The 23,062-nt window shown below is 38.2% G+C and overlaps 2 protein-coding genes across 5 annotated transcripts in view; one reads left to right on the top strand and one right to left on the bottom strand.

The window, feature by feature from the left end:
• The window catches only part of LOC123649042, a 57,748-nt gene extending 49,723 nt beyond the window's left edge, over positions 1–8,025 (bottom strand). The window contains 3 exon segments of the mRNA XM_045566994.1: positions 5,170–5,319; positions 7,839–7,983; positions 7,985–8,025. Coding sequence (XP_045422950.1) covers positions 5,170–5,319; positions 7,839–7,983; positions 7,985–8,025 — 336 coding nt within the window.
• ST3GAL6 (ST3 beta-galactoside alpha-2,3-sialyltransferase 6) overlaps positions 1–23,062 on the top strand; it is a 61,795-nt gene that overhangs the window by 16,063 nt on the left and 22,670 nt on the right. For 3 of the 4 annotated variants that reach the window (XM_045540414.1, XM_045540416.1, XM_045540415.1), the window contains exons 2-3: positions 10,628–10,794; positions 22,386–22,485. In XM_045540414.1, coding sequence (XP_045396370.1) covers positions 22,397–22,485 — 89 coding nt within the window. In that variant the 5' untranslated portion in view covers positions 10,628–10,794; positions 22,386–22,396. The remainder of the gene's footprint in view (positions 1–10,627; positions 10,795–22,385; positions 22,486–23,062) is intronic. The other variant, XM_045540418.1, reaches the window with a different exon arrangement.

The raw sequence follows: 23,062 nt of genomic DNA, 5'->3' as shown, positions 1-23,062 counted from the left end.
TACTCTTGCTGTCCTTCCCTCCCTGGGTCAGGTCGTAGTCCCCCACAATTGTAATTTGATAATCACTTGTGATCTACTTGTTAATGTCTGCCTCTCTCGCTAGGTTGTAAACTGTTTTTCTTTTTCATTGCTGGATCCTCAGTCCCTACAACAGCGTCTGCCATAGAGTAGGCATTGGAAAATTCTTTACTGAATAAATCAACGCTTAGTTGGGGAGGTGAAAACGTTCAGAGTTAATTTTTATCAAGAAATGGATTAGAAACGCACTTTGCCTGAAGTGTTAACCTACTGGTTTTAGAAAGTATGGATTGTATGATTTCATGAAAATATATATGCCATATGTGTTGGTTTATTTGTACTAATAAATTATCAGGTACTCCAAGTTACGATTCACCTCATATTTGTGATGGGCTTTAGGAGATCGTCTGATGGATACTGGGACGTGTATTGTCACATATTTTCATTTGCTGTGGAGAGCAGAACGGTCTCCAACATGAGAATGTTAAGATTTGATATATGCTCATCTGCTTGTTTACCCTCAAGCTAACCCATTTCTTTCTTTTAAAAATAGCAGAGGAGATAAGGAGAAAAAGTAACAAACAGGAGAAGATACTTCCTAAAGGCCAAAATAATCTAGGCTCATTCAGAATAACTCAATAAGTAGTTTGCAAAGGGGACTTTTGAAATCAGATGGAATGTTATTTGTAACTTTTTTTTTTTTTTTTTTTTTGAGACAGAGTCTCACTCTTTCACCCCAGGCAGAGTGCAGTGGCAGCATCTTAGCTTGTTGCAACCTCAAACTCCTTGGCTTGGGTGATCCTCCTGCCTCAGCCTCCCTAGTAGCTGGGACTACAGGAATGCGCCACCATGCCCCGGCTAATTTTTTCTATTTTTGGTAGAGAAGGGGTCTCGCTTTTGCTTAGGCTGCCCTGGAACTCCTGACCTCAAGTGATCCTCCTGCCTCAGTCTCCCGGAGTGCTAGGATTACAGGTGTGAGTCGTCACCAGGCCTTACCTATTTGTAACTTTGGAATGAAAATGAGGACTTTCGGAGTCAGAGGAGAGGCAGGAAACTGGTTTCTTGTTAGTTGTAGATTTATTTACTCTGGAAGAGAAACATAAGAATACTTTCAAATTTGAGGAAGGGCTTTTTATTCAGATAATCAGCACATTTGTCCAGGAGAGGCATCACATAGAATTTTGTACCATTGAAAACCCAAATTTATTAGATAAGCTGAGGAGCACAGAAAAATATGACCAAGCAAGATACAGAGGCCTTCAAGGCATTGAAGGAATTCTTGGGGTTCATGTAGGTGGTAGGAAGGTGAAGAGAAGACTACAAACTGTGGCTTTGGGAGACTTTCCCCACCCCCTTTAGAGACACAATTTTATAAGAGAAATCTCTGGGAAAAATTACTCAGAGCCAGGTTTTCTCGAATCCTGCATTTCCATTAACTGTAGTATACTGAAATAATCCATTCATTCATTCATCAGAGCACATTTATTTGGTTTCAGTTACTTTCTAAACTCAGAATAAGAGCACCATTTTTTAATATAAGTGAAACATCTCTTCTTTAGAATTGTGAAAATTAATTACTGCTGTGAACTTAGGGGTTTAAGATACAATATTTTTTTAGAAATTTGAACGTGTGGACTCACAGAACTCTGCCAATAGCCACTTATCCTATTTATTAATCATCTGCCCCAGAATCAGGGTTGGAGAAGACTTTTGAAATCATGTAGTTTAAGACTGTGCAATGACCACAGTTTGGGAAACTGGTTTAAGTAACACTCTAACGCCCCTGTTCACCCTACATCCTTGCCACTGAAAGCATGGGCCCACTAGCAGCACAGGTATCACCGGGGAGCTTGCTAGCCATGCAGATAATCAGGCCCAGCCCCAGACCTGCCAAATCAGAATCAGCAGCTTAACAAGATGTCCAGGTGATGCCAATGGATACTAAAGTTTGTTAAGCACTACCCTGCACGCCCTGCCAAGTGGTCCTTACTTACAAGAGAATATCTTTAGTAACGAGTGACCCACTACTCAACAATGCAGCCTGTATTATTTTTAGGCAGCCTAAATATTAGCATGTTGTTTTTCATACTGAACTCAAATCTAGCTCCTTCAATTTTGCATTCACTGGCCTTGGCTTAAGTGCCCAGTAGGTAGCCTTCAGAACCAGGCTAATTCCTCTTCTTCATGAAGGCTCTTCAAACATGAGACTGGGCTATCTTGTTTCTTCCCTTGATTTATGCTTCTCCAGGTGTAACTAAATCCCCATCCCCAGCTTTTCCTGGTTTGGCATTGCTTGAGGTTTCTTTACCAATCTATTCAGGCTAAATTATCTTAAAGGGCCCTTCTAACTTTGAAATTGTGATTGATCCTTTACTCTAGTGAGTAGTAGATAATAGTGAATAGAAGATGATAGAAACCAAAGAACTGTTCTTTCTGTACATTTCAGGAAAATAATACTGAGGTACAAATTTACCATAATCCATAATTTCTTTAGGTTCAAAATTCTGTCTCATAGTGAAGACTTCTCTATTATAAAAAGAGCCACTAAATAGCACTACATTAATTATTTTCTAATTTCTAAATTTATCAATTACTTAGCATTTCAAAGTGAAACATACATAGAAATACATGAACATAAGCATTTTCTGTTTCTCTGTAAATTTTAAAATGTATCTGCTTTAAGGAAAAAATGCCCTGTAATCTACAACTCAGCATGTCAACTGGTTTTGTTTTTCTCTAATGCCTTTCAGTTTTGGGAACTGTGGCTTTAAGTGAAATGACATGTAGCCGTTCCTCAAATAATGTCATTTTGTTCAATATTGTTTTTCTATAATGTTGAGAAAAAAATAGTTTTCTTATATTAACGCATTGTTTTGCTTAAAGTTGCAGTTTCCAAGAATGATGGATGATGTTAAGTGAGGACTTATTGTCATCTATTACACACACATACATAAAACACATAGAAATAATCTTAGTGTACTCAACTTTTAAAAATTTTCTTTATTTGGTAAAATATGACTTTTTTATTTTACTGTATGATTTTCATAATAATCAAATTACTTGCCTGCTGATGGACATTAGAGTTCACACGTGGCTTCTAAAATACAATATTCACCTTTTTAAAAATATTTGTTTCCTAAGAATTTTTTAAAATAACAAATATTTTCTACTAACACCAGGGAGTACAGAGGCAGGAAAAATCTCCACCTCCATCCTCTTATGGTACCAAGGTGGGTCCAAAAATTATATTGACATAAGATAGATTAACAGGAGAAAGGCCAGGTGCAGTGGCTTATGCCTGTAATCCTAGCACTTAGGGAGGCTGAGGTGGGAGGATTGCTTAAGGCCCAGAGTTTGAGACCAGCCTGAGCAAGAGAAAGACCCTGTCTCTATAAAAAAATACAAAAATTTGCTGGGCTTGGTGGCACATGCCTGTAGTCCCAGCTACTCAGGAGGCTGAGGCAGGAGGATCGCTGAAGCCCAGGAGTTTGAGGTTGCAGTGAGCTATGATGCCGCCACTGCACTCTAACCCAGGCAAAGAGAGAGACCTTGTCTAAAACAAAACAAAACAAACAAAACAAAAAAACCAAAAACCAGGAGAAAAGCATACAGATTTATTGACAAGTTTTATTTAGCACAGGAGCCCTCACTAAAAGATAAAGACCCAAAGCAGCGTTAGAGCCAGATGCAGGCATACCTCATGTTATTGCACTTAGCTTTATGGCACTTCACAGACATTTCGTTTTTTACAAATTGAAGGTTGTGGCAACACTGTGTCTAGCAAGCCCATCAGTGCCAGTTTTCCAACAGCATGTGCTCACTTCATGTCTCTGTGTAACATTTTGGTAATTCTCACAGAATTTCAGACTTTTTATTATTATTGTACCTGTCATGGTGATCTGTGATCAGTGATCTTTGATGTTGCTATTGTAATGGTTTGGGGGCACCAAAAAGCACACCCGTATACGATAGCAAACTTGATTGATAAATGTGTGAGTTCTGACTGCTCCACTGACCAGCCATTCCCCCATCTTTCTCCCTCTCTTTGGGCCTCCCTATTCCCTGAGACACAACAATATTGAAATTAGGCCAGTTAGTAACCCTACAATAGCCTCTAAGTGTTCAAGTGAAAGGAAGAGTTGTACATCTCTCACTTTAAATCAAAACTAGAAATGATTAAGCTAATGAGAAAGGCATATCAGAAAGCTGAGATAGGACAAAAACTAGGCCTCTTGCACCAAACATTTAGCCAAGTTGTGAATGCAAAGGAAATTTTTTTTTTGTAGGTCACTTTATTTTTTTTTATTTTTTTTTTTTTTTGAGACAGAGTCTCACTTTGTTGCCCGGGCTAGAGTGAGTGCCGTGGCATCAGCCTAGCTCACAGCAACCTCAGACTCCTGGGCTTAAGCGATCCTACTGCCTCAGCCTCCCGAGTAGCTGGGACTACAGGCATGAGCCACCATGCCCGGCTAATTTTTTTTTTTGTATATATATTTTTAGTTGGCCAGATAATTTCTTTCTATTTTTGGTAGAGACGGGGTCTCACTCTTGCTCAGGCTGGTCTCGAACTCCTGACCTCGAGTGATCCACCCGCCTCGGCCTCCCAGAGCTAGGATTACAGGCGTGAGCCACCGCGCCCGGCCTGTAGGTCACTTTAAAAAAAATTTTTTTTTTATTTCAGCATATTACAGGGGTACAAATGTTTAGGTTACACACATTGCCTTTGCCCCACCCGAGTCAGAGCTTCAAGTGTGTCCATCCCCCAGATGGTGTGCACCGCACCCACTGGGTGTGATTATACCCATCCTCTCCTCCCCCCTCCCATCTGCCTGACACCCCATGAATGTTACTATGTGCACTTAAGTGTTGATCAGTTAATACCAATTTGATGGTGAGTACCTGTGGTGCTTGTTTTTCCATTCTTGGGATACTTCACTTAGTAGAATGGGTTCCAGCTCTATCAAGGATAATACAAGAGGTGCTAGATCACCATTGTTTATTGTGGCTGAGTAGAACTCCATGGTATACATGTACCACATTTTATTAATCCACTCATGTATTGATGGGCACTTGGGTTGTTTCCACATCTTTGCAATTGTGAATTGTGCTGCTATAAACATGCTAGTGCAGATGTCTTTTTTAAACTGCTACACACAAATGATAAAAAAGTAATACAGCACTTATTGCTGACATGGAGAAAATTTTAGTGATCTGGATAGAAGATCAAACCAGGCACAATATTCTCTTCAACCAGAGCCTGATCCAGAGCAAGGCCTGAACCAGGGGTGGGGAGCCTGCTGCCTTTGGGGCACATGTGGCCTTCTAGATTTAAGTGTGGCCTTTTGACTGAGTCCAAATTTTACAATGAAATCTTTTTATTTTTATTAATACACTTTTGTTCTTCTTTTGTATTTTTATTTTATTTTTAAAATGAATGTATTTAAAATACCAAAGAACAAAATAAGTTTCAGCGAAATAATCTCTCAGATTGACTGGCACAGTTAGAACATTAGTAAGCCATAAGAGATAAATTGACGGCTGCTACACTCGTGATTTAGTTCTAACTTCCCCTGTCTGACTGGCGCCACTACCACACGAGGCTGGTTGGCAAGAGTTTAGGGGGTCGAGTATGCCAGTCTGTTATCAGCTTTTCACAGTATGTGCTGTGTTTCTGTCTGAAGTGGAATTTTTGAATAGTTGCACAGCTTGACAGTATTTTTAAATTCTGTCTGCTTAACAGCCTATCATGTCAGAGAAGACCAAGAGAACACTGAAGGAAGAAAGTAGATTTTTTTAATGAGGATTGGGATTTGCAATATAATCTTGTTTTTGCTAAAGATAAGATGATTTGCTTGCTTTGTGATATGGCAATATCAACAGTAAGAAAATTCATTGTTTTCATCAGCATTATGACACTCATAAGGAGCACAAATATTTTAAATTAGCAGAAGAGGCAGGAAAAGTTGTATTGCAGAAATGAAAAGATGGCAAGCAAAAGCAGAGACAATTCTTTCAGGCAGCAATAAGACCTGGAAATAATACCACTGAAGCAACTTATAAAGTAGCTTATATACTCGGGGAAAACAGGGAAGCCATTCAGTGATGTAGAAATTGTGAAAGAATACATTGTCGAAGTTGTAGGATGCTTAGACCCTGATGACATTTCAAGGTACAAACAACTGCCTCTTTTCAGGGAACCATACATGATCAGCAGCATGAATTAGCCTTCAACTTAACAGAACTTCATGCAATACTTCAAAAGGAAAATGTATATCATTCAATTGCTTTGGATGAATCAACTGATAATACTGACTCAGCACAGGCTTTATACTTCATTTGGATCATAACAGAAAATTTTCTTTGCTATGAAGAGTTACTCACTTTGGACACTCTTGTGAACTGAACACGGGGAATAGATATCTTCAACAACTTGCAAGATAAATTCATGAAGTTGGACTAAATTTGGTAAATCGAGTGAGTGTATATACATACCGTGCACCTTCCATGACAGGAAAACATGAAGGGTTTATTGTACAGATAAAAAAGTATTACAGATCTAGATGCTGTCATTTCTTTTCATTATATCTTTCATCGGCAAAACCTCTGTGCTAAAGCTACTATTAATATTTTAAGTGACACTTTGCGACAAGTTGTAAGTATTGTTAACTATATTTGTGCGAATGCAACAGGGCATTGTCAGTTTTGTAACATGTTAAAGTTGAATGATGGGGTATTCGGTGTGGATTTGCTATATCGTTCTAAAGTTCTTTGGCTATCTCAGGGACAGGTGTTAGCCAAAATTTTATCTCTGCCAGAACAGATAGTTAAATTTTATGAAGAACAGAATCAGCAATGTGAATTATTAAAAGAATATTTCTGTAGGAATGCAACATTTCTGTGTGATATCATGTCAAGTCAAAACTACTTGAATATTTCTTTGCAAGGTAAAACTAAGTCTATATATGATATGTGGCAAAAAAAATCCAAGCATTTTGATAAAAGGTATCTTTTTTCAAAACACTTCTTCAAAAGGAAATTTTAGATGAATCTTTTCCCTAGTTAGCAAAGGTCATTGATGAGCAGGATGATATACTCGAATCATTTGAAGAATATGAATACGCAGCTGTTATAGATCTATTAATTGAAGAATGCAAAGAAATGTTCACTGACTTTGAAAATCATGACATCACTCTCAAATTGGCATTTCAGACTCACCTAGTTGATATCACCAAGGCACTTAAAGAACTGCAAATGGAATTGATTGAGCTCTCAGTAGATGACATTTTAAAGTCATTTGATGCTAAGAAAAATCCAATTGAAATATGGAAAAATACAGTAGAATACCCACATCTTTGACAACGTGCCTGAAAAATGCTTTCTTGCTTTTCAACCACTTATTGCTGCGAATCTACATTCTCCTACCTAACCCAAATCAAGAAGCCCTTAAGGTCACAAATGACTGATAACCCATCTAGAGGATCAACTGAAACTGCAGACCTCCATTATTAAGTACATAGTAGTTAGATTTTACAAAATAATGTACATTTTTAAGCATATCTAATTGAAGTTTCTTGAATGGTGCCTTATTGGATTATAGCTAAATTAATGTGGCCTTCCAACATGAAAAAGTTCTCCATCTCTGGCCTGGACTCTGTTCAATTCTATGAAGGCTGAGAGAAGCTGCAGAGTAAAGGTTGGAAGCTAGCAGAGGTTGGTTCCTGGGGGTTGAGGAAAGAAGCAGTCTCTATGACAAAGTGGAAAGTGAAGCAGCAGCAAGTTATCCAGAAGATGTAGCTAAGATAGTTGATGAAGGGGGCTACATTAAACAACAGATTTTCAATGTGGACAAAACAGCCTTGTATTGGAAGAACATCCCATCTAGGACTTTCATAGCTAGAGAGGAGAATTTTAATGCTTGGCTTCAAAGCATTAAAGGACAAGCTAACTCTCTTGTTAGGAGTTAAGGGCTTTGTTGACTTTAAGTTAAAGCCAATGCTCATTTATCATTCCAAAACTCTTAGGGGCCTTTAAGAATTGTGGTAAATTTACTCTGCCTGTGCGCTATAAATAGAACAACACAGCTTGGATGACGGCACTTATGATTATAGCATGGTTTACTGAATATTTTATGCCTACCATTGAGACATACTTCTTAGAAAAATCAAGATTTCTTTCAAAACAGTGCTGCTCATTGACAAGGCACTTCATCACTCATAAGCTGCTATGATGATGTAGAAGGATATTAATATTTTCATGCTTGCTAATACATCATTCATTCTGCAGCCCATGGATCAAAGATTAATTTCAACTTTCAAGTCTCATCATTTAAAAAATACATTTCATAAGGCTATAGCTGCCATAGCTAATGATTCCTCTGATTGATCTGGGCAGAGTAAACTGAAAACTTGGAAAGGATTCAATATTCTAGATGCCATTAAGAACATTAGTGATTCATGGGAGGAGGTCAAAATATCCAGATTAACAGGAGTTTGGAAGAAGTGGATTCCAAACTTCATGGATGATGTTTTTTTTTTTTTTTTTTTTTTGAGACAGAGTCTCATTCTGTTGCCTGGGCTGGAGTGCTGTGGCATCAGCCTAGCTCACAGCAACCTCAAACTCCTGGGCTCAAGCAATCCTTCTGCCTCAGCCTTCCAAGTAGCTGGAACTACAGGCATGCACCACCATGCCTGGCTAATTTTTTTTTTTCTATATATATTTTTGGCTGTCCAGATAATTTCTTTCTATTTTTTAGTAGAGACAGGGTCTCAATCTTGCTCAGGCTGGTCTCGAACTCCTGACCTCGAGCAATCTTCCCGCCTTGGCCTCCCAGAGTGCTAGGATTACAGGCATGAGCCACCGCACCTGGCCAAGGATGATGTTGAAATGTTCAAGACTTCAGTGGAGGAAGTACCTGCAGATGTGGTAGAATAGCAAGAGAACTAGAATTAGAAATGGAGCCTGAAGATGGGACTGAATTGTTGCAATCTCATGGTAAAAATTTAATGAATGAGGATTTGCTTGTTGTGGATGAGCAAAGAAGATGGTGTCTTGGGATGGAATCTAGTCCTGGTGAAGATGCTGTGAATACTGTTGAAATAACAACAAAGGACTAGGAATATTCCATAAACATAGTTGATAAAACAGTAGCAGGGTTTCAGAGGATTGACCCTAATTTTGAAAGAAGTTCTGTGGGTAAAATGCTATCAAACAGCATCACATGCTACAGAGAAATCTTTCCTGAAAAGAAGAGTCAATTGATGTGGCAAACTTCATAATTGTCTTTTATTGTAAGAAATTGCCACAGCCACTGAGCCTTCAGGGACCACCACTCTGATGAGTTAGCAGCCATCATCATTGAGGCAAAAAGATTACAACTTGCTGAAGACTCAGATGATTGTTAGCATTTTTTAGCGACAAAGTATCTTTAAATTAAGGTGTGTACTTTGTTTTTTAGACATAATGCTATTACACACTTAATAGACTACAGTATAGTGTAAACATAACTTTTATTTGCATTGGGAAACTAAGAAATTGGTGTGACTTGCTTTATTATGATATTTGGTTTATTACAGTGGTCTGGAACAGGACCCACGATATCTCTTAGTTTGCCTGTACTTATATATTGGATTGAACAAAGAATAGTAAACTGTGATAATATGATTAAATTATGTGGGGAGCCTTAAAAGATAAGAGTTACCCAATAAGGTCTGTCTCAACTGCTTGTCCTTGAAGATAAGGACGTTGCCTTTTTTTTCTAGTATAAGGAAAGTATCTTTCATAGGGAAATTTTATATGCTTTTAAGAAACAGCACAATAGTCAAAATGATCTTCTTGCACCTGCTGTTTTTCAAGTGCCTTCAATTTAAATAGTCAAAAATACCAGAATAGCATATTTTAGCCCCTTTAAGTGCATGCAGTTTTGTGTGTGTGTGTGTGTGTGTGTGTGTGTGTGTGCGCGCGCGCGCGTGCGCGCGCATATGTCAGGGTTAGTCTTGTGTAAGAAAAGCTGTAGCAGGAGCAGTTTGAGATTTTTTTTCTTTCTTTCTTTCTTTTTTTTTTTTTGAATAAGCCCAGAGCACATTCTTAAATTAGTTGCTCTTCTCAATAATTCACCCACACTTCCTTTTTCCTCACTGTCTTCTAGATATTTTTATTCTTCTCAACCTCCTCCTCATTCTCCCTTCTCCCTCTGTTCCCTTCTTCTTTTGATGGTTTTCAGAGCAATAGCTCCTTCTCTCCCTCTGTACATAACAATAAAGCTGTGTGTATGTGTGGAGAGAAGCTGAAAAATAAGACAGATGGTTCTCTTTCACCAGGTTGCTTTGGATTAATTGAGCTGAATATGTTATTATTTTCAAGGAGACTGAGTTGGATCCTTTGGAAGACCAGCCATGAACAACTGTAATGAAATATGTGCTATTGGTTTTGCTGTTGGATTTTTTGCTTTGTGTCTGGTAATTTTATCATCCAGTAGAACATTTTTTTAGGAAGTTAGAAGTGAGTTTTTAGGAGATCAGAATACTAAAATAGTGTTTTCATTAAATACTGTTTTTTTTTAATGGCCTTAAATTCATTCTTAGACGTATGCTATCTTTGTATTTTATTTCAGTACTTGCTAGTGAAGAAGCTGCACAGCTCTTTGGTCTTGGATAACTTCTGGTAGAGAAGCCCCCCAAATTTAGCAGACAGCCTCCTTTGGCATCCTGGTCCCTGCTCACCACATTCTTCACCTGCTGGAACCAAGGGCCTTTGGGAAACAGATTCCTAAAAGGGCAGGTAAGCAAACGCAACACCACCATTGTCTCAGAGTCCTTAAATGTTAAGTTTGAACACTTGAATGTTTCTATCTCTAGTAGGTGATGTTAAAATTCCCTCTCCTTCTGTGAATACCGCTGCCTGTTATTTTTCCTCTTCCTAGTTTTACAGGCAGCCAGAGTGTCTATGAGACTGTTAATAGAACCAGCATATCCTAAAGTTATTGAAGTTTAAACATTACTTTTATTTTCAATCTGAATGAGCCTTCTTTGGAACTATTCTAAGCCAAAACGTAAATAAGAAGTAAGAAAAGTCTTTAAATTAAAACTAGAACATTACATGCATCACCAATATTGTAGAAGTTCTGCTATTAATAAGCTATGGAAACTTGGGCAAGAGGCTGGCACTCTTTGGGCCTTGTTTTCTCAGTAGAATTAATTCTAGTTCCTTCTCTGTCTTTAAATGCAACAATTAATAATAATTTCATTAAAGTGCCTTGTAATTTTTTAGGCTTATTCTCCTTACTATTCCTGGAACCCCATGCAGAAATTTCAGACACCAGTGTATAACTTTGTTTTGAGAAAGCTGTGGAGCTCAAATATCTACCAGGAATTAGCTACATGTTTTACTCATGAATCTAGGTAGTCTTTCTGATACATTAAAGTTCATCAGAGAATAATTATTCCACTAGCAAATTTGTTACATTACAGTTTTGTTTGGAGATCTTTTCATGAAAGGCAGTTACTGACTGGGAACATTATGCTTTAGTGGCACCGGTAAATATGTAGATTCACAATGGTCATGTGATTTAGTCCTAGGGAATCTCTTGAGCTCCTCAGCATAGATCTGAACCACTGGACTTGCAGAACTCTTGAGTACCATGAACCTAGGCTACAGGTTTCTTATTCACGTCAACATCTTAATTTAATGGAATCTAGGCTATAATCATCTCAGTGATTTGTGGAGCTACCTTTTCTGTCAATCTTTCCCTTTTCCGGCATCAAGGAGATTAAAGTATTTTGAGAGTCGAATATTGATGAATATGGATTCTGGTGTGTGCCTGGGTTCAAGTCCCAGCTCTGCCACTTACTACTTGGGTATCCTGGGACAAGTTATAACTCCTGTGTGCTTTAGGGTCTTTATCTGTGTGAGAGAGACGACAATAACACCTTTCTTAAGGGGTGGTTTTGAGGATTAAAAGAATTGTACATCTAAAACATTTTAGACCAGTTTTGTCACATAAGTGTTTAGTAAATTGTAACCATTTTTATTGCCATCTGTTGCACAGTGTTTATTCTTCTGCCTTCGTTCTGTAGCTTAGGGCTGACAAAAATTCCAGTCTTCCTCCTTACCTTGCTAGACACTGCTGAGTCACCACAATGTTTGCTTCTAAGCCTAGGACACAATATGTGAATCCATCTCAACATTAAAATGGGTCCATATGAGAGTGGAAGATGAAACCTATTTGTCAGCTCAGATATTTTGTAGAGTTCATCATTTTATTTTTTCCTTCAAGATTTAAATTTGAAGTGCCAATCACAAATCCAGGTTTTCTGTTTGTTTGTTTTTGCTAAGTCTCAGAGCAGTTTTATTATGAAAAGAATAAAAAGGTGTGGTTTATATAACCAGAAATAGGATCTAATTCTGAGTTTTGCCAATGAATTACTACTATTTTGAATGCCTTTCATTTTATATTCAGGAGCAGATGAGTAAGACTTCCTGTCACAGATACTTTAAAGTGTCAAAATGAATGTGCAGCAATAATAGCACAGTAATGTTAACTTATTTTTTTTGAGGCTATTCTTAGCACACAATGTCATGAGTTCTTTAGCATCTCTACCAGGATATTATGAAGCTAATTTTTTAGGGAAGGCTTGGTGTATGGCCAGCTAATACTTCACTAGTTTTAAAAGAAGAATTAAAACAAGATTACCTTACCATGTGTCAGATACTTATCTAAGTGCTTTAGATCATAATAGCTCTAATAGCTCTATTAGGTAGTATTATTATTTCCCATTTTATAGCTGAGGAAACTGAAGTATAAAGAGGTTAAGCGAATTCCTAGGGTGATACAACTAGTCAGCAGAAGAGCTGAGACTCAAGCTCAGGGGGTCTGATTGCAAAGGAAGGAAGTAATCTTAACACTGAATTATGCTGCTGCATACAAAGAATAAATTGCATGAAGAAGATGATGAAAAGTAAAATGGGAGGACAAAATTGTAGAAGTCTTAAATGTGAGGCTAAGTCTAAGTGACAAGATGTGAGCTGCACTTTGAAGATTTTATGCCGGATACAGCATGTGGGCTGGTTTAAAGGGAAGAAAGACTGTAGATTACTGCCAGTTGCTAAGGGGGAGAAGTAATGAGAACATGGGTTTAGGAAACAGGATTAAGATAACAGCTTGAGAACACCTGTATTTAGGTGGGCGGAGGAGGAAGGGACAATCTAGAAGCACGGGCAGAGAAGTTAGCGGTGGGAGGCCCAGGCCAGCGCAGTGTCCCCCAAGGGGAGGTGGTTCAGGAATTGAAAACTATGGAGATCAGAAAGGATTGCAACAGAACCAAGATGAGTGGGGGTTTAGAGATATTAATTAATTCATTCCTTTATTGACTTGTTTAATTACTCATTGAATAAGTAAATATTACTGTGCACACATGATAAGACAGGAATTGTGCTGGAGGGGAACCCAGGTAAAAATGCTTTGTCATGCCACACACTCTGCTACTTATTAGCAAGATCGCCTTTGACAAGTGTTTTAATTTTTCTAAATCCTGGCTGCCTCTTCTGTAATATAGTACATAAGACCTCACTTTGTCTAAATGCCCTCAACTCTTGTGGTCTTTCCAGCTCTAAGATCTGTACTTCTTGAGTCCATGTTGTGAATAGCAATAATTGGAAATATTATAAACAGTTGGCGGTGATTTACTTGGCACTTTTAGGTGAATCTGAAAGAGATGCAGAATGAAGTGTGTGTCCTGTAGGTCAGGGGTCCCCAACCTGTGGTGAGTTGTATAATTACTTTGTTTATATATTACAATGTAATAACAATAGAAATAAAGCGCACAATAAATACAATGCGCCTGAATCATCTTGAAACCATCCTCCCCCCTCCTTGGCCCATGGAAAAATTGTCTTCCATGAAAATGGTCCCTGGTACCAAAAAGGTTGGGGACTGCGGCTGTAGGTGTAATATGAATGGAGAAGTCCCACATCTTTTCTCTCACAAATGGCAGTAATCATAGTGATACTGATAATAGACGAAAGGGTATGACTGAAAATAATATAGGAAGGACAGTGGTCCAGGGAATTTACAAAGAACCACAAACATGCCCTAGAATGGTGAGGGAAATTTTTCTTAAAGCTACTTATTTTCAAAGAGAGTCTGACTAGTTTCTTCAGAGAAAATTCGGTTGATTGAAAATTTTAAAAGGTCAAGCTCTAAAGACTTTTAAAAGATGTAGCATCAAACTTAGAGTGAGCTTCCAGTTCCCCTCAAAAGCTGTGTTCTCTGTGAAGCCTTGATCCTCTCAGTTGGATACAGTTCCTCTTTCCTCTGACTTTCTCCAGCAGTACTTCTCAAACACACAGATCACCAGGGCATCTTGCTAACATGCAGGTCCTGACTCAGTGGATCAAAGAGTGGGGCTGAGAGTCTGCATTTCTATCCACTTCCCAAGTGATGCCAATTCTGTTGATCCCTGGACCACACTTTGAGTAGCAAGGGTCTAAAATATTTTGCTTTACTTCTCATAACAGATAATCAAAATAATTTAAAAACAGTATAACTTAGTTCCCTCACCAGACTGTGAGCTCTATTCCCCAGATCCTAAAGTACAGTACATATGCATAATGAAATGCTTGATTAAGAGATTCTTACGTTCTTACAAATCACAATAGCATCAGTAATTTGAATTGCTATTGGTAGGGGCTTTTTCGTTTTAAACTGAAGTAAATGTGCTATTCAAAACTGGGCACCAGAATGCAATATAAAGTTTTCATATAAAGTTCAATATATATTTACTGTATGACCCCTGAAAATATATATCCACTCAAAGAGTTGGTCTTGAATGTTCAATGCAGCTTTATTTATAATAACCAAAAAATTTCAAAGAAATAAAATGTTTATTTTCTGGTAAATTGATAAACAAGTTGTGGTATAGCCATCCAATATAATACTATTACTAGTCAGCAATAAAAAAGAATGAACTCCTAATACAAGCAACAATTTGGACAATTTTTTTCAAAAGCAATATGTTAATTGAAAGAATCCAGAAATAAGATATATACTGTATGATTCCATTTATACAAAACTTTAGAAAAAACAAAACTATAGTGATAGATTAGGTTGCTAGGGGCCAGGAAGTAGGGGAAAGGGATTTACTATGTAGAGAAACGGAGGAACTTTTGGGGTTGATGGAAATGTTTAGTATGATACTTTGGTGGTTATTACCTGATTTATATATTTTCCAAAATTCATCAAAACAGTACACTTAAAAGCAGTGAATTTTATTGCACAAAAATTATCTCAACAGTCACCACTGTGTTAAAAATATCTACTACTTCTTGGAGGTTGGTATCTTATCAGTAGGATGTTAGTATAAGGAAATAGAGAAAATTTTCACTGTAGGAGAAGAAATGGGCCCCGGAAGAAAATATGAAAAAATAGTAGAAACATCAGAAGTTCCCTTAAAAGCTTCTTTGTGTATTTGCAATGGAGCTTGGTCTAAAAGGAGAGATCTTGAAAACAGGAACTCCAGTTCATTTATTTTTGCTATGCAGTACAGTTGCTATTAGCTGAATAATTTTACTGTGTCCGGCTGTGCTATTAAAAAACAAAATTCTGCTGAAAAGTCATTTCTGTCCTTTTTATATTCTTTGTAGTGAGCACACCCCATTTTCATGGGAGGATTTAGTAATCTGCCTTGATTGTGAGGGCTTAGCTTTAAGTAAAAAGGTCTGTCTACATGTGCTAAGGATGAAATCTAGCAAAAGCGCTGGCTTTCTTGAAAAACAGAGGGTATGTGTACATGTAGGAACCAACTTCATATCATTGTATTAGCGGAAGAATTAGAAGAGTGAAGGGCAAGAAAGTAAGTTACTTATGTTCCCCTTCTGCCATGCAGAAAGAAACAGTTATGTATTTAGAAATCAGAATTTATACAGTTTGTCCAATTTGTTGAAATTATACAACTCTGTTATTTTGGGAGGGGGGCATAAATTAAATTATAATTTTCTATTAATTTACTTGGTAATGTCACAGTATTTTTCTTGATTTGTGTTAAATAGCAGTAGCTTATAGCTTCAGATTTAAATTTAGACTTTTCAGGTATAACACTGCGTATTGTTTAAATCTGTGTGTGCTAGTCTTTAAATGTTTAATTATGGCCTATTGAGTATTTTCTAGTCTTTCCAGCAGAAAATCCCATCAACCAAACTGCTGATTCCTTAAGATTTTTCTCTAATTGTGAGATGAATAGTTTTTTGTGTTATAATGTTCTAAGTAAAGGTATTTGTTAAATGCATACATTTAATGGATGTAATCCCCTTGTATTAAGTGAATATACTAATTCACACTGTTATAGTTAAACATACAGTAATTCTAGTCTATCATTAAGCAAAGTTTAAAAGTGTGGGCTTTGAAATCAGATAGATCTCAGTTTGAATTCTGGCTACTGCTCTGGGTATTAAACATCTCTAGCATGGGGGTGATAATATCTTTGATTTCATTATTATGTGGCAAAGGGCTTGGTGATATTATTCACATGATCATTGCTGCCAGAGGGTGGAGGTCCTCAGTATATAAATGATGCTGGACCATCTAATTAGCAATCAAGGCCAACTTAAAAAAGGGGTGGTTAATGAGGTGAAGAAGACTGAGGCCTTTGCATCTGCCGCTGTGGGTCCCTGTGTGTCTACATTAAGGCCTGGCATGTTTGAAGATGGCTGGGAGGCTTAGGGCACCTGTGGGACTGGACCAAAAAACCTAGACATTGATGGGCGGCTAGAGCTGGAGGGTCTGTTTTAGGTTTGTTCACATGGGCACATGGTTGCAGATGGTAGTCGCAAACTGAGCAATAAGCACAAAGAGGAAGGAAGGCAGGGTGTAAGATGGGTTGGCCATGTTCCACACGGTCTCAAGTGTGCGTCAGTGTGCACTGAGGACTGGCAGAGACCTGCATGGACGAGGGCCTGTCCAAGGGCTAAATGGACACAGGCGTCATCAGGGCCACCTGAGAAAGATATGGAGGTGAGCCATGAACAAGGGCACCTGCCTAAGGGGAAAGTCATGGTTGAAATCTAGCTGCTGCTGAGATATTAGACATTAGATGCCCACAGGCTGTGCACAGCCAGAGGGGGTATTCTTTTCTAATTTTTGGAAAGATGCAAATTATTGGGTATTAGTATTGAACAGCAGCTTGCTGGGTGTGAGAGAAGACCTAGTTGCAGAAAGAGTAGGACATCGGTCACTGAGGAAGCAGGGAGCAAAGGGGCCTCACCACAGACTGAATGGGGATATGGTTTAGGATTTTAGTGACTAAAAAAATTGGGAGTTTGGCTGCAAGCTGCTGGGGTGGCTAGGAGAGAGAAGAATGAAAACACTGGAAAACTAGGCTATAATTTAAGGACCCAGCAACAGGGACCCAGGTCCAGCGGATGAAATGTCCAAGGTCACCATGGGATCCATGGAACCTGACCAAACTGTTGAGCTGCCACTCAAGGGCTCTTGAGCCTCCCTTTCCTTGGGCCAGGATCAGTCCCTGTGCTCGGGGTGGCTGAGTCTGCAGCCAGGTCAAGACAAAATGGGGGACAGAGAAGCCAGGCATGTGGGGTCCATGTGTGCTCAGCATCTGGAAAGGAGAACTCCACGGGTGTTTCTTCCTTGGTGTTGGATCATATTGATTGAGATACTCATAGGGCTTTTTATACCTGGTGAGTAGAACAGTGTTTCCAGAATTATTGCTGAACATGCTTTTTTTCTAGCTGGTTGGAAAAAGAAGCTCCCTTTGGTTTGAGAAAGCATTAGGAGAGTCTTAAAAAAAAAAAAAAAACTTACCATTTGTCAACTGTCATTCCATAGGGTTTATTTTATTTTACAAACAATACTAGCATGGCCGGGAAGAGCAGCATTGGGAAGAACAGGGTTGGGAGTAACAGACTTTTATTTCAACAGAGTTTAATCAAAAACAGTATAAACTTTCTCTTCATTTCATCAATTCCTAGAATTGATATTGCATAAGGAGCTGATGGGATTGACAAATTGGATAAATGCTCTGTAATGTTTCGCCTGGTATCAAAAGGGCCTGTGCTCCCTTGTGAAAGCTCAGATCTGGGGGCAGGTAGTATAGCGCATAGGCTCTGGCCCGATAGATTTGGGTTTGAGTCCTGGTTCTGCTACTTGTCAGGTCAGGAAAGTTATTGCTGCTCTCAGAGTTTGTTTCCTTACCTGTAAAATGGAAACTGTAAGTTTACCACGTTGTTCACAGGGTGGTTGTCAGGATGACATACACCAAAAGCATTTATCACATGTCTTGGCACATGCTAAGTACTCATACATCTTAATGATTCTAGTCAGCGATTATCCATTGGGCATTTGCCATGTGCTAGGCATTTAGGGTAAAAAAAATATTAGTACAGAGCATCTAGTTATGGGATCTGTAACTATGTTGAACTATCAACTTAGCATCTCCTATGTGACAGGTGTTGTTAGAAGTATGGAAATAAAATGTTAGAGAAGATAGTACCTGTTTTTAATGGTACTTGCAGTCTCATTGGGATACTTATTGTAACATTTGTTATGGTCTCTTTCAGCAAATCCATTCTTTTTTTCCTCCATAGTTCTGTTGCATATGCTAGAGCAGTGATTCTCAAAGTCTAATATGCATAAGAATCAAATTGGAGGATGCATGTTTACATGCACATTCCTGAGCCCCAGAGATTCAGATCAAGCAGAGACTCTGGAAGGCACATGTTAACAAGCCCCTAGCTGGTGCTGAACCTGCCCTAGAGTCACCCCCTCCCTTCACCAATGTCTGAATTTACCCTTCCCGAACTCAAGATGCCAAAGGACACTATAAGAAAGTTTTAGATTAGAATTCTCTCTTTTGAGTTCCCCTCAGGCCTTTTATCTCGAGAGACAGGATGACACCAGGAATAGAACTCTGAGAAGGAAATGGTCAGACCATGCATCTATTTCTGTTTCCCTTGAACTGGGTGGCCTGAGACAACTCAACCTTAGAATCCTTCAGTTTCCTCATTCATCAAGAAAAAAATACTTGTACAAACATTTAACGAGCTTATTTTGAGCCTTAAATGGAGTGATGGACATATAACCTTTTTACAAACTTTGGAGCTCCACTCAAATAAAATATACTTTTATTATTAAAGAGAAGGAAAAACTGTTGCCAAGCTTGAGCTTAATTTGGCATGTGTATGTGTACATTGGGTTACATATCATAGTTTGAGAAGAAGTGAATATTTGTTCTTTGCCATTGGTCCCCTCTCTCACTGCCCTTTACCCACTTTTGATTGTTTTGTGACTTTAACTTTGTGAAGGATATTTTAGGGATTCTGGTTTTAAGGGCATCAGCGTCAGTCATGTTTAACGTCAAGATCTTTTTTTTTTTTTTTGGAGACAGAGTCTCACTCTTTTGCCCAGGCTAGAGTGCTGTGGCATCAGCCCAGGTCACAGCAACCTCAAACTCCTGGGCTCAAGCAATGCTTCTGCCTCAGCCTCCTGAGTAGCTGGGTCTACAGGCATGCGCCACCATGCCGGCTAATTTTTTCTCTATATTTTTAGTTGTCCAGATAATTTCTTTCTATTTTTTTAGTAGAGACGAGGTCTCGCTCTTGCTCAGGCTGGTCTTGAACTCCTGAGCTCAAAGGATCCGCCCTCCTCGGCCTCCCAGAGTGCTAGGATTACAGGCCTGAGCCACTGCGCCCGGCCTTAATGTCAAGATCTTGAAACCTGTTTGTGTTGTTAATTGAAGCTATATTGAAGGACCTTCTGTCTTTTTAAAAGCAGGTACCCTATATTTAATTCTAACTGGTTTTTCTTTGAATGATTTTGCTCAAAGCAAAATAGTCCTTCCGTTTATAGAATTTTAATTAGGGAATTTGCTTATTTGCGGAAGCTTCTTCCTGTGAGCAAGAGGAACTGTACGTGTTTATCACAAGGATATGCTGCCTGGCCCCAGTCTTCTTTGCAACTTGAATATTGGAGCTTTGTATTGCGGGTGAAATACAAGAGAGTGGCTAAGCTTCTTAAATGTTTTTCAGATGGTGTATGCAATGGCTGTTCAAGAGTGGGGTTGGTTTACTTTTTGAAGGAAAAACAACTTTGTTTTCAGTTAAACCACATATTAATGAATGAAAAACAACAAAACAATAACAAAAGTCTTGCTAATCCATACCTCCATGCTCTGTAAAATAATACATTGCCTAAAGAGTATGTTTTGGGGGATAGATGAGCAAATTGGATGGTAAATACTGAGTTCTTTCTCTAGACCTTCATACACTGCTTTATCTTAGATGTAAATATATTTTTTAAAAATTTACTGATACTGGTAAGTTGTATTCTTGTTGGATATTTGCATAAATGATGTTATTCTTAGTGGAGCCTTAACTGTTTAATTTGAGCATTTAAGCAAGATATTTGGTGATTATTTTGACCTATGGTAAACTGCCTTCCAGGAGAGTTTAATAACCCAAAGAGGTAGATGGTGTGCTCTCACTTGCAGATATGTGAGGACACTTAGGTCAGAAGAGGCAAACTGATTTACCTAGGGAGCCCCAAGTCTTATGTGGAGTTGGGCTGTCAGTCAGGTCTTCTGATTTCCAACCGGTGTTGACTCTTCACAGGGATTAGAAGTACGTGTAAGTGAAAGATTGCTCATTTAACTTGTTTATTTGCTTTCTCCTGACATAGCCTTCATTTGTAACTAATTTATAATCATGGCATATGAGGGTGATGGCTGTCTTAAGAGCAGTGAGAAGCAACAGCTGACAGCAATCTGCAAGCTATCTTAACCAGACAATCATTGCAGTTTAGGACTGCTTAGCAAATAGCCCACATGCTCCTTAGCTCCACAGGATCTCACCTCTAAGAAAGCCCAGCACAATTAGGATATTAGTGAAGATGACACCATGCTATCAAGAAAAGCTTAAATTATGTTTAGTATATTCTACTTATGAAGGCAAGGGAATAGTTTAAGATTTCCATTTGGACTTATTTACCATAAAAAGGGAGGCAATGTTACATTATTTGGAAACGTATCCAACCAGACTAGCATGTTCTATACTCATCGCCCTAATTGAGGCCAATAGATATGGACAAGAGTGAGAGGAGTGGTACGTGCAGTTGTAGATAAGCGAGGCAGAGAAATAGTATACCTGTTTAAAGTCACATGCATTGAAATAGAAGATCTGTTATGGAACCATATATTAAATTTGTCTTTTGCATTTAATTACATATGAAAGTGGAAACTTCTTATATTTATCTTTGAAGCAAAGAGAAAACTAAACAAACATGTTTTAGAGATTTTAAAAAATATATTCTACAAAGCTTTTTCTTTTTACTTTATATTCTAGAAAGGATTGTGTCCAGGTTTTTGGCTATCTGCAAATGTGCAGTGAACAATACTGTCAGTCTTATACAAAAACAAGCAAGTAATTATCTGAATATACCTGTGCTATGATGTTGAAAATCAAATAAGTGGGTCTAAAAGTGTATAAAAATTGAGAATGTGGGAAATATTTTTCAATATTTTTCCTCAGTTTTTCAAAATTAGAAAAAGGATGTGTAGAAATTATAATCTATAACATTTAAAAGTCATTTTAGGCCGGGCGCGGTGGCTCACGCCTGTAATCCTAGCATTCTGGGAGGCCGAGGCGGGTGGATCGCTCGAGGTCAGGAGTTCAAGACCAACCTGAGCAAGAGCGAGACCCCGTCTCTACTAAAAATAGAAAGAAATTATCTGGACAACTAAAAATATATATAGAAAAAATTAGCCGGGCATGGTGGCTCATGCCTGTAGTCCCAGCTACTCAGGAGGCTGAGGCAGTAGGATCGCTTAAGCCCAGGAGTCTGAGGTTGCTGTGAGCTAGGCTGACGCCACGGCACTCACTCTAGCCCGGGCAACAGAGTGAGACTTTGTCTCAAAAAAAAAAAAAAAAAAAAAGTCATTTCAAGCACTGAGAAATGAAATGTTTATTCACCTCTTAAGGCATATAATTGCTTTCTATTAAAAGGGAGAAAGATACTTTTTAATGTTTCTGAGAAATAGTTTTAGATATGGAATAGATGTGTAAAATTTTGTTCTGAAGGAATTTTGTTTCCTTTCTTACCTAACATCAGAAAGTGGTAGGGAAGCACCTAACTTTGAAACCATGAAACTGTTTATTGGCCTAAATTGCATCATGTGCTGATTGATAAGAGGAGAGACAGAAAAAAACATTCTCTTTCTGCACAGTTAGTGTTTTCAAAATTATAGGCTTATGTCTTTTTTCTACTGTTCCTTCTCTATATATTTATTCCCTAATGCTTAGAGTCCTTGTGAAAATCCATCTGCATAACAATTTTGCCTTTGCTTTGAACTTCACTCCTTGTGTCTCAGGTGGGCCAGCCATGAGAGGGTACCTCCTGGTCATATCCGTGAGTGCTATCTTCCTCTATTACGTGCTGTACTGTATAATGTGGAGAACAAATGTCTATGGGTAAGTTTCATTTTTGCTATTTAAAAATAACTTCCAAACTAGTCTTTCACACAAACCCACAAATTATATTAGAGGGCCCTATTAAAAAAAAAAGAAACCTGTCACATTTGGTATCTTTTCTAGCTTTCCATTATACATTGGGTATTTACCTTTCCAGTGTCCTATAGATTGTATCTCTAACAATTTAAAGACTGATAAGCAACAACCTACTTTTTATTGACTCTGCAGTGAAGCAGTGGTGTTGACCATCTTTGGGATATAACATTATTTATGCAATAGTTCATCTCCTTAAATTAATGGAGTAATTCTCAGACTCAGTGGTGCTCAACTTTTAGAACTTAAAATGCTTGAGTAAGAGATTGTTGATAAAATATAGGTGCTACAACTGGTTTCCTTTGCTTAAAAATATTTGGTGAATAATGACATATATATCTTTTGAAATAGCTTTGGCTTAAAATGTCACATATAAAACTTTGACGAGGCACAGATAGTTTTGATGCAGATAAAGGCTCTATAATAAGGTTTTTTTACCCTTCTCCCCATTGCCAGTCCTTTGGCTAGGACAAAAAGTTTTGAT

The sequence above is a fragment of the Lemur catta genome, chromosome 1, assembly GCF_020740605.2.
Source record: "Lemur catta isolate mLemCat1 chromosome 1, mLemCat1.pri, whole genome shotgun sequence".
Taxonomy (NCBI): Eukaryota; Metazoa; Chordata; class Mammalia; order Primates; family Lemuridae; genus Lemur; species Lemur catta.
The sequence above is the reverse complement of the archived record's forward strand: the minus strand, read 5'-3'. Positions and strand labels throughout refer to the sequence as shown.